At 38.3% G+C, this 12,279-nt stretch overlaps 1 protein-coding gene across 2 annotated transcripts; it reads left to right on the top strand.

The window, feature by feature from the left end:
• The first annotated feature begins 5,290 nt into the window (after positions 1-5,290).
• Positions 5,291-6,594, top strand: LOC6535248. 2 transcript variants are annotated; one of them, XM_015191507.3, is made up of 3 exons: positions 5,291-5,610; positions 5,670-5,893; positions 5,961-6,171. In XM_015191507.3, exons 1-3 carry the CDS (start codon positions 5,511-5,513, stop codon positions 6,033-6,035), a joined length of 399 nt encoding a protein of 132 aa, XP_015046993.1. In that variant the 5' UTR covers positions 5,291-5,510; the 3' UTR covers positions 6,036-6,171. The 2 variants fall into 2 exon arrangements, with proteins under 2 accessions (XP_015046993.1, XP_002095904.2); XM_002095868.4 differs by having other exon boundaries at positions 5,294-5,610; positions 5,670-6,594.
• The last annotated feature ends 5,685 nt before the right edge of the window (positions 6,595-12,279 follow it).

Genomic DNA, 12,279 nt, shown 5'->3' with positions numbered 1-12,279 from the left:
GACGTGAGGGTAGACCTAACAGCAATTAGGACTCCCCCTCCCCGCCTAGGGGACGATCATGCCTGTATACTGTGTACATTAGTGGGAAAACTTCGGAGTTAAGTATCTCCGGTTTTAACCAAGTCTCTGTAAAGACAATAATTTCGGATGCAAAGGAAAGGCTATTAGAATACAAATTAGTTACCTTACTACACAAGCCTCTTACATTTTGATAACAGATAGTGAGACTAGATTTTAGTTTTTTGAAGATAAAGAAGTAGAAGTAGTAGAGGAGGATGGGGCAGTGATCTGGCCACTTGTGGGAAGTTTAATTCCCACGGGGCCTTTTTTCTATTTTTAATCTTAGCTTCAAACTCTTTCACAATCATACTTTCCGGCCAAAAATCACCAGAACATATGGTTGAGAATAGCTCATTTGGGACAGTTATCTTGAAAGATGAGTTCCCTAGCATATGAAAAGTTAAATTTTTCCACTTTTATGTGGTCGCCTTTTGGTTTGTCTTGTATATAAGACAGTACATCAGATGATGTTTGATCAGTGGAAAGCCGAGAAACAAAAATTTGTTTCTTTAGTGGAACCACCGAGAATGGTTTTAGCACTGCAGGTTGTATTTCTGAAGTGCCAACTTGAGCCGGTAGTCCGGACTCAATATTTCTTTGTGGTGGTAAATAATTCGGGACGGGTGGAATCACCGGTTGAGAAACCAGTGCGGACAAAACGGAATCTGTAGCAATCCCAGGCTGGACTCCCTCATAGGGTTAATCATAGGGTTTACTTAAAAATAAAACTTACTCCTAATATATATTTTATTAATTTATATTTGTGTTATTGTTAGAGGAAATTGTGCGAATACGAAAGAAAACTTACAGAAAGATATTACTTAAATTGTTTGCCGTTTCTCCAGAATTTCTCATCGTAGTTGGTCTCACTTCTATAAATTACGCATTAAGACTGAAAGAAAAGGTATTAGAGAATAAAAATATAACCTTAAGTTATTATACATTATAAATCACATTATTCTTTTATTATTTATGTATTGATATACATAAAATTTCAAGATTACTTGTACTTACCAGAAAAAATGTTAGGGAGGCTTTGCATCCCATCCTCCATTTAGAAAGTTCGAAAGTTCGAAGAAAACGGAGAACATATGTATCTATTGTGCTCTTTGAGAATAAAGTGAAATGCAAAACAATAACAATAGAGACTTTCAATTCATTCGATTTTTTTTTGCTTTTATTTATGTCCGAAAATCTTTAGTTTTCAGGCAAAGCACGCGACGATTTAGAAAAGTTTTGGTATTAAATACATGCAATTCGCCCTTAATTTTAGGATAGGTTTTTATTGCAGCTCACGATAATTCAGCTGCCGACTTTCCCCTTTAAAATAATTTACAAGCCCTAACCACTATTAATTCGAACAGTATGTGTTTTTGGCAGTGTGTAATGTTCAACACACGATATTTTCAATACTATTACAGATAACTTTTGCCAATGTACTCGTACAACGAATCTAGTATACCCTTTTACTCTACGAGTAACGGGTATAACTATCGGAAAGCATGAGATCGGCTGGACGAGCGATATAACAAACAATCGCAAATTATTCGGTCATTCTTAAAAAGTTTTATGACCTTTCCGAGTGCTATAAATTCAAATATAGGTAGGCGCCCATCCACGACGGAAGAAGCCAAAGTGCACATCGTGCCGACAGAACCACCAACATTTAAATGTCCTCAGTTCAAAGCAGTCGACATTGCATCTCGACGGGAATTCCGCAAAGCAAGGAAGCTTTGTTTCAATTTAGTCCAGCTCATATGGTGGGCAACTGTACCTCGCGACATACTTGTCGGACTTTTGGGTTACAAAAATCATGACTCTTGAACCAGTTGAGGTATTTTCATAATTTTTATTTTTTTTTTTTAAATGAAAGGTCATTTTAATACCTTTCGATTAAGTGGTCATACAATACGGTGTGATAAATAGTAGATTTTATACTCAAAAATTATTTTTTTTTGAGGCAGTTTTCTCAATTTGTATCCAAATTCGACAAATACTTTTCTTTTTTTTCTCTGAAAATGCTTATATGGTACTATTTTTAAATTTTTTATCTATTTTTACCTTTTTTTTTTACAAATAACTAAAAATGATCATTCAATTATACTTAATTTAATATTTTTGAAGAATAGTTAATCATTGTACATTCATTTAAAATCATTACAAAGTCAGGGATTGAAAAACAAGCCGCCAATACAGGAAAAAATGTATGCCCGCCATACAATTTCGTACTGCACAGCGACTGCGCTTGTAGCAGAATTTGCACTAAGCCGCGCGTTTTTTACGCAGAGTTGAAAGTATCTTTTGCCTGGGAAACTCGGGGTGGGACGTGGGGGGACCCGATTTCTTTTGATTCTGATTAAGAACATATTCAAGAACAACACCTCATACTCCAAACCCAGGGAATGGTAGGGAATCGATTTATATACTCCAACAAAGTTGAATTTTCTACAAAAATTACCTGCTTTTTTTGCAACCCAAAAAAGGTTTAACTTTGAACACGTGTAACTTCTAAAATACTGAACCGATTTGAATTATTTTTTGGATTTAACCCTTTTGAACTACCTGTCGAATGCAATATCGCAACGATCTGTTTCATCAAAAATTTGAATTTAGTATAGCATTTGTATCTAATGCGCCACTGTGCGCCGCAAGCATCATACTTTGGTTCATGGCTCGGCGCAGCCAATTCAACCTGGAAACTACGTTGACACCGAGTGGTGACAGCCGTGATCGACCATCAGTCTCACGCGCGGGATCTACATTTTCCACAATTAACCGCTAGCTCGTGGCGGTCATCACTTGGGTAGCGAGTGTCCTGCAGAAAACAACTTCACGCATCATACCCTGGACAATATTCCGGTGGCAAGTTCTCTGACTCTGTTGCCAACCATCCTTGCTGACGCCTGGGACAATACTACAACTTGCAGGCTGCTCTTGGACACTGGATCTACAATAACCTTGGCATCGTAAACATTTGTTCAGCGAATAGGCGTGCGTCGAACGCACGCACGAATTTCTATTCTCGGTCTTGCCGCCAACAGTGCGGGCTTTACCCGCGGACGCGCACATATCAAGCTGCGTTCTCTTTATTCGGGCTAAACTATCGAATTGGTCTCGATTATACTCAAGTCGACGAAGTAATCACTCCCAGCCCAAGGTATTGACACCTCATCTTCTACGTGGAAGCAAATCTACGAGCTTCCTTCGTTCTGCACATCACGAGCAATTGATGTCATCGTTGGATCGAATCAGCCTGGTCTCTATACACGGGAGAACGGAAATACTTTGGTAACGACTTTCCTATCGCTCTCAATACTGTTTTTGGTTGGATTTTTGCAGGTTATTATTCAGATATCGAGAAGATGTTTTGCGAAATTAAAATCTTCAAGCCGCACACCAATTAGCGCATTGGTTGGCGCAAGACTGAGAATGAACGCGATGCCTATGTGGACGATATTCCAACAGGGTGACACACCTTTGAGGACCTTAAGATTCTAAAGGACGAGCTTATCGGACTCTTGGATAAAGGCAAATTCAAACTACGCAAATGGAGTTCCAATAGTTGGAGTCATCTGAAATCATTGCCTGAAGAAGATAGATGTTTTAGGCCCATCCAGCTCCTCCAGTCAAAATTTTTGGAATCCAATGAAATCCAGGAAAAAACGTCCTGTATATCAATCTAAAGGACTTCGATGCAACCATTTCTCTCACGAAACGAGAAGTCTGGTCGCAATTATCAAGAATTTATAATCCGCTTGGACTGGTAAAACCGGTCACAGTTCTGCTCAATCTCATCTTCCAAGAAAGGTGGACAAGGTCCAATGTGACGACCCGATTTCTGAAACTCTACGCACGCGCTGGAGAGCCTTGGTAGAGGTTTTGACAGCACTTAAAAAATGCCAAGTCCCACGGTATATTCGCCAATGCATCCACACACGCCTAGTTGGATGTAGTTTTCGAGTCACCCTTGTTGCCGCCAAAACTCGGGTGGCCCCATCAAGCCCGTATCGATTCCACGATTGGAGCTAAATGCTGCCTTACTTCTCTCTTGATTGCTTATTTTTGTCAAAACGTACCTAACAATTCTGCTGGACAGATTCAGAAATTGTGCTACAATGGCATTTAGCTTCCCGACGACGTTGGAACACCTACGTCTGCAACCGAACGGCTAGGATCCTGAACGACTTTCCCCGCAACTGCTGGAACCATGTTCGCACGGAAGACAATCCTGCTGTTTGTGCTTCTGGAGAACTTTATCCGTCAAAGCTTCTGAAGCATCGACCGAATAAGGCACCCTTTATCTTTCTTTATCTTTGTTCGCTTATCAGCAATGCAAGCATCCCACCACGGCGCGAGCTTGCCCAGTACATTTCCATAATTTCTATCTTCTTACTGTATTAAGCTAGCATAATCATCTGACGATTTAAAGCTTAGATTTAGTCACATTTTGCCTCTCAGTAAAAACCTACATACGCATGGGTGTCGACATAATCTGAAATTAACCAATAAATAAATCAAACAGTAACACTGGCTGTTCCATTTATAAAAAAATAGTAAAATAAAAAAAAACAAGATAAAACGCTACAGTCGAGTTCCGCGACTATCGGATACCCGTTACTGACCGTTGACAACACTGACCTTTTTGGGCGTTAGAGTGGGCGTGACAAAAAGATTTTTGGCAAATCAAAAAAAAAATTTACAAGACTAACAAAAATGTGAAAAAATATCGGGGTGTCGTATGGTTCTGGAATGAATTTGCAAACCCTGACAATAGTTAGCCTTTAATGTCAGCGTCACTATTAGTCTAGCGGACGACTATGTGGAAGCGCAGCATTCGACTATTGAGTTCTCTCTTGTTTTAAATTTTTTTCTATGTTATGGTCAGACCCGACACGTGACCCTGATCAAGAGGATATATACTTTATAGAGTCTGAAACGATTTCTTCTACCTGTTACATACTTTTCAACAAATCTAGTATTTCCATTTACTCCACAAAGGTGTCAAGCTGATTATTTCCATTTAGGCGTTTGCGTTTTTTTTCAATTTCAATTATTACTTAGTAAAGTTATGTAGTTTATTTATGTAATAATAAGAAAACTTGAAAAAAAATCCTCAAATAACATCCATAGAAAACTAGTGAATAAAATTGAAAATAAGTTTCAAGTTAAATGTTATAAAACCCAATATAGCTGTTTGATTGTTGTTTCAGACAAAAAACTAAAAGCATTAGCAATACTTACCACCTTATAGCAGCGGTGGCCTCATCTAGACGCACCGGTATGTTCATATGCTAACCACTTGAGGTCTAACATATAGCGAAGTGCTTGTCGTACAAATATCATTCAGCTGGAGCCATCAAAAGGCAACAATAACAACTAACTCTTTCAAAGAACGCTATAAAAGCGAACGCAGATTTGTGGCTACTAGTCAAAAAGTAGTCGCCAACAGCATGCTGAGAACTATATCGATTTGTGTTCTTATCGCGTTCAGTGGGGCCATCATGGCAGAAGGAAAACCTGTCCTTATTAAGGTTTTTGCTCCCAGCGGAGGTATATTATTTGTCGTTTGGGATAAATTACAAACTTAAGTGTTACTGGTTTCTCTTCAGGTTACTCCAGTGGCAGTTACCAGAATACAGTGGGAGCATCGCCTGACACCACCCAGCTCATCTCCAACCTTATATCTTCAAAAATTCAACTGTTAAACAGCGTGCTACAGGCCAAATCTTCTTCCGGGAGCTTCCGTATTGGTTTCAATAAGTCTGTAAAGTTTTTCGGTCCCACAAGCGCCACTAGCACCACCGAACAGCCCGTGACACACCATACCACCGAGGTAAACACAGACTTTGCTCCGGATGAATCTAGTAGGACTACTCAACTTTTTTACTCGACAACAACAGAAGGTTCTGTCGAAACGCCGATCCCCACTATACATCCCGAGCTACCAGCCAGTACCGCTGCAGGAATCACAATAGCGACCACCACATCGGTAACACATCGACCCATCTCGACGACAGCAACTTCTGGCTACTCCTATCGCACTCCCACTACCCATCCATTAGTTTAGTGAAAACCCATTTCTTGCCAACTTAAATATCGTCGTCCTAGCAATATTCGCAAATGAGTAAACTTCGTCAATTAAGTAACAAAGTTGCGATGAATAAGAAGAACTGTTTTATAAGTTAATCTAGCTATAAATAACGCAGTATCTTGTCGCTCGTTGTTCATTATCACAACAGATTGTGTGCGATTGTTGTCTGACTAGTCATTGGGATTATTGGCATAGAAACCGGTTTTTAAAGAATTAGGTGGGCTACAAGGCAAATATTTAATGTTTCATTAACTGCTGTTTTCAGATTTACAGGCAGATATTAGCGCGTGTTTCTTGACACATCTACAAATAGTTTTTTCGTTCAAGGCAATCAATTTTGTATGTTTGGGCTTAACAATCAAAATCTCAGATCTACGTATGTTAAAGATTTTTAGGTTTATAGATTTTTTGTATACATACATTATACGGCAAGTTCGTAGCTATTAACGCATTGTTTATTTGCTAATGTTGCTAATGTTGGGGATAATATTGCCAGTCCTAATTTTATGTAGTTAGTTTAAATTTTATAAAATAACAGCATTTATCCATTACAAAAAAGAACACGAGAGAGTGCTATAGTAAAGTTCCCCGCTATCAGATACCCGTTACTCAGCTAGTGGAAGTGGGAACGAGAAATAAAAAATTAACAAAATCTTAATTTTTTCCAAGTGGCGTAATAGTTTTGGACTTTTTGTGGTCGTTAGGGAGGACGTTTTTTGGCAAATCGATTAAAATTTAAAAAAAAATGTTTCATGCATATAGCTTTATATCTGAGAGACTATTTCGACAAGTTTCGCGTGTTGCGCGTCACATTCCTATGATCTTTTTAATAAAAATGTATTTTTAAGTTTTTGAAAAGTATATGAATATTCCAATATAATATTCCAGTACAATATTTTAATGGGATACGTTTTAACATTAACGTGTATCTTTGGGGTTTAACAAAGATATTTATACCCGTTACTCGTAGAAGCTAGAATATTGAGATAAGGCATACAGACTCCAGAGACATAGAAGCAGCGCAAGTTTGTTGATTCATGTTGCCACGCCCACTCTAACGCTCTCAAACCGCCCAAAACTGCCACGCCTACAGTTTTGAAAAATAATTTGATATTTTTTCATTATTGTATTGGTCTTGTAAATTTCTATCGATTTGCCAAAACCTTTTTGCCACGCCCACTCTAACGCCCACAAACCGCCCAAAGCTGCCACGCCCACACTTTTGAAAAATGTTTATATATTTTTTCATTTTTGTATTAGTCTTTTGATTTTTATCGATTTGGAAAAAAACTTTTTGTCACGCCGACTCTAACGCCCACAAACCGCCAAAAACTGTCAGTATGGAAACTTCTTTTTTGCACTTCCACCAGCTGAGTAACGGGTATCAGATAGTCGGGGAACTCGACTATAGCGTTCTCTCTTGTTTTTATTTGCAACGGGTATCTGATAGTCGGCGAACTCGACTATAGCGCTCTCTCTTTTTTAATTTTTTTCATTTTATTTTGTATTCCCCTATTCCTAACAATATGCTAGAAAAATTGGACAAGTGGTCGTTCGCACTTCCACTTGCTGAGTAACGGATATCGGATAGTCGACTATAGCATTCTTTCTTGTTGGTCATTGATTTGACGGCCCTGTGCTGTACTGAACTTATTTGATACATCTCAGTATCGTTCATAAAATATCCTTTTAGGGCTTTGCTTAATTGCTTAACCTTTTTTATGTATGTTGGCTGTTTTACGTTTTTCTTGTCTATTTAATAGCTCTGTAGACTTTCTGCCTTGCCGTAGTACTTAAATGGTATGGACGAACCTGTTTTAAGACAATCTACTACTGATTGTGCCAAGATATGGTCTAATTTTATATGGTTGATTCTTATTCTTTCACGATTGCATTTAATAAGATAGTTATGTTTAATTCAGCTGTTAAATTTGTAGTATTGTCATCCATGTGTTACATAGAGTGCATTACATGTGAGTGCATTGTGTGAGCACTTGTCACGGTCGCTATGTTGCCATCCACGTTAAGAGTCACAAAGAATTTTGTTTTTATAGTTTATATTGCGTTTGCAAACGATAAATTGTCCTGCTTCACTAAAATGGTCCAAATTGAATGTCACTAACAATTTTTGCATGTATATACTTGCGCTTGTTCAGCGTAAGACTTCCGACGGGTATACTAGATTCGTATGTAACAGGCAGAAGGAAGCGTTTCCGACCATATAAAGTATATATATTCTTGATCAGGATCAATAGTCGAGTCGATCTGGCCATGTCCGTCTGTCCGTCCGTCTGTCTGTCCGTCCGTATGAACGCTGAGATCTCAGGAACTACAAAAGCTAGAAAGTTGAGATTAGGCATACAAACTTCAGAGACAGACGCAGCGCAAGTTTGTCGATTCATGTTCCCACGCCAACACTGACAGTTTTTGGCGGCTTGTGGGCGTTGGAGTGGGCGTGGCAAAAAAATTTTTTTTGAGAGAGAAATTTACAAGCCTAACAAAAATGTGCAAAAACAATAATACGATTTTTCAAAAGTGTGGGCGTGGCAGTATTGGTTGGTTTGTGGGCGTTACGGTAGGCGTTGCCCAAAGTTTTTTTGCAGATCGAAAAATTTACAATACTTATAAAAAAATGAAAAAATATCAAAACATTTTTCAAAAGTGTGGGCGTGAAAGTTTTGTGCGGCTTGTGGGCGTTAATAAATTCGTGAATTTAAACACAAACATTGGCCTGGCTATGCACCATGACCATGCGCTTAATAATAATACCTATATTCTTCCACTCAGTAATCTTCGGGCCGATTGATATTACTTAACGGGACAAGAGCATCTTTAACGTATTTGCTATAATCTTTCCTCTGTCAAACATCATTAGTGATTGACATAAATATTTTTGAGCGCTCATATTAAAAGAAAGTTTTATTGACAGTGAAACTTGTTTTAGCAAACTTTTTTAAAGTTTCTTCAGGAAATGTTTGTATTTGGAAACCTTTAGTTAATGATCCGTTTTGATGTTGTAAGGACAGATTTTATTAATAATGTACCCGTTTCTCATAGAGTAAAAGGGTATACTTGATTCGTTGAAAAGTATGTAAAAGGTAAAAGAAAGCGTTTTCGACCATATAATGTGTATATATGTATATTAGATCAGTATCACGTTACTCAGCTAATGGAAGTGCGAAGGAGAGTCTTCAACACTGACGGTTTTTGGCGGATTGTGCGCGTTAGAGTCGGCGTGACAAAAAGTTTTTTTCCAAATCGATAGAAAATAACAAGACCAATACAAAAATGAAAAAATATCAAAACATTTTTCAAAAGTTTGGGCGTGGCAGCTTTGTGCGGTTCGTGGGCGTTAGAGTGGGCGTGGCAAAAAGTTGTTTGGCAAATCGATAGAAATTTACAAGACTAATACAAAAATGAAAAAATATCCAAATTATTTTTTAAAAGTGTGGGCGTGGCAGTTTTGAGCGGTTTGTGGGCGTTAGTGTGTGCGTGGCAACATGAATCGACAAACTTGCGCTGCGTCTATATCTCTGCAGTCAGTATGCTTAATCTCAACTTTCCAGCTTCTGTAGTTCCTGAGATCTCGACGTTCATACGGACGGACAGACGGACGGAGAAACGGACATGGCCAGATAGACTCGGCTATTGTTCTTGACTAAGAATATATATACTTTATATAGTCGGAAACGCTTCCTTCTGCCTGTTACATACTTTTCAACGAATCTAGTATACCCTTTTACTCTACGAGTAACGGGTATAACTATTTACACCGTGCTCTCTAACGGCGGCCGAATCTGTCACGCCCACACTAAAAAAGTTCAAACGCAGCACTCAAAAGGAGGATAAACAGAAAACCCTTTGGACTTCTTCGGTGTCGTTATGATATGATGATGCCCTTATGATACCACTTGTGTACACTCACTCGCATAAGTATGCGGAAGAATTTGAAAAATTAATACAGCAGCCAAAGCTTTTTACTCAATGCAGTGTGCCATACACCCCTACATCATAAAAAGTTTTCGGGCTTAGATATAAACTCTTTTCAACATCACTCATAAACATAATCAGAGGTTTTTTTTGGGGCAACTCGTAATGATAGTCTGCCTTCTTATAACACGGCGTACAGTATCAACAGTATCGTTTAGAAAAACGATAAGCTGTCGTCGTGGGATTAAGTCAAATAGAATTAATAATAGACTACTGTTCGCGGCTGGATTGTAAATACGAACGGCCAGAACGAGCCTTTGACAAGATACTGGCAGTTGAGTTATTATTGTTTATAAGTTTTTGGATAAAGGAGTGGGCACATCCAACTATGGCACAAATTCCCCAATACGATTTTCCATCTAAGATGGATCTTTCGATCATCAACAGAAATTTGTTTTGCCTTTTTGTTCCAATTTGCAATTCTCCTGAGTTTAAAGGCCAATTTCCATTTCAATTGTGCAATACTTAGAGAATGGACGGAAGAATAGTGCAGAACCACTTAACGGTAATTGCATAATCTTGCATTCCATGTCACTTCAAAGAGATGTAAGCATACTTTTGCGTGTACACTTTTTCGTAGTATTAAATATAAAACAAGAGAGAACGCTATAGTCGAGTTCCCCGACTATCTGATACCCGTTACTCATCTAGTGGAAGGGAGAAGGAGAGTCTTAAACACAGTTTTTGGCGGTTTGTAGGCGTTATAGTGGGCGTGGCAAAAAGTTTTTTTGGTAAATCGATAGAAAATTACAAGACTAATACAAAAATGAAAAAATTTCAAAACATTTTTTAAAAGTGTGGGCGTGGCAGTTTTGGGCAGTTTGTGGGCGTTAGAGTGGGCGTGGCAAAAAGTTTTTTGGTAAATAGATAAAAAATTACAAGACTAATACAAAAATGAAAAAATTTCAAAACATTTTTAAAAGTGTGGGCGTGGCAGTTTTGGACGGTTTGTGGGCGTTAGAGTGGGAGTGGCAACATAAATCGACAAACTTGCGCTGCTTCTATGTCCCTGGAGTTTTTATGCTTAATCTCAACTTTCTAGCTTTTGTAGTTCCTGAGATCTCGACGTTCATACGGACGGACAGACGGACATGGCCAGATCGACTCGGCCATTGATCCTGATCAAGAATATATATACTTTATATGGTCGGAAACGCTTCCTTCTGCCTGTTACATACTTTTCAACGAATCTAGTATACCCTTTTACTCTACGAGTAACGGGTATAATTATAATACTGTTAAATAACGCTATAGTAGGGTTCTTCGACTACCTGATACCCGTTACTCAGCTAATTCAACACTGACAATTTTGGGCGGTTTGTGGGCGTATGATTGGTCGTGGCAACATTTAGAAACTTGCGCTGCGTCTATGTCTGTGGAAACTATATGCTTTATCTCAACACTATGGCTGTTATAGTTCCTGAGATCAAGGCGTTCATTCGGACAGGCGGAAATGGCCAGCTCGACTCGGCTATTGATCCTGATTAAGAATATATATAATTAATATGACCAGAAACGCTTGTTTTTAGTCTATTACATACTTTTTAACGAATCTAATTTTTAATGTGTAAGTCAAATCAGGGATTGCTAGAAATGACGGTTTGTCTGCACTGGTCAAACATCATCTGATGTATTCATGTTTTTTCGATTTCGATTTGGGCCAAATTGTACGATTTCGTTTTTGGGTGCTCTGGTTTTTGCAAAATATTTGCTATCGTTTTGATTTCGTAATGTTTCGTTTCTCATCGCTTCTTGCTGCTCAAACGCCTGTTTTATTTTATTTGTCAAAATCAAACAACGTGAAAAATGCCTTTTCAAATTGCTTTGAAGCCAAGAAGCCCTCTTTTAAATTAATTAATGAATTCTTTTATATTTTATAAGAGCTTTTATCTGCCTGATGCTTTCCACGAACAGTATGGCAACCTTCGCGATAGCTTTTGGCAACGTACTTATCGACCCCTTACCAAATCGTAAATTGTTGTTGCCGACGACAACATTTTGTTTGTCAAATATGAGGTGTAGTCAGAAATTATTTTTTTATAAAATAACTAAGTGGCAGAATGATTTTGTGCTGATGAGGAATAAACATCAATAGACCACTGAGTAAACTACTTTTTTCCCTTAGTAAAAAAGATCTA

Source organism: Drosophila yakuba, chromosome 3R (genome assembly GCF_016746365.2).
Source record: "Drosophila yakuba strain Tai18E2 chromosome 3R, Prin_Dyak_Tai18E2_2.1, whole genome shotgun sequence".
Taxonomy (NCBI): Eukaryota; Metazoa; Arthropoda; class Insecta; order Diptera; family Drosophilidae; genus Drosophila; species Drosophila yakuba.
Note: the sequence above shows the minus strand (reverse complement) of the source record. Positions and strands in the feature narration are given on the sequence as shown.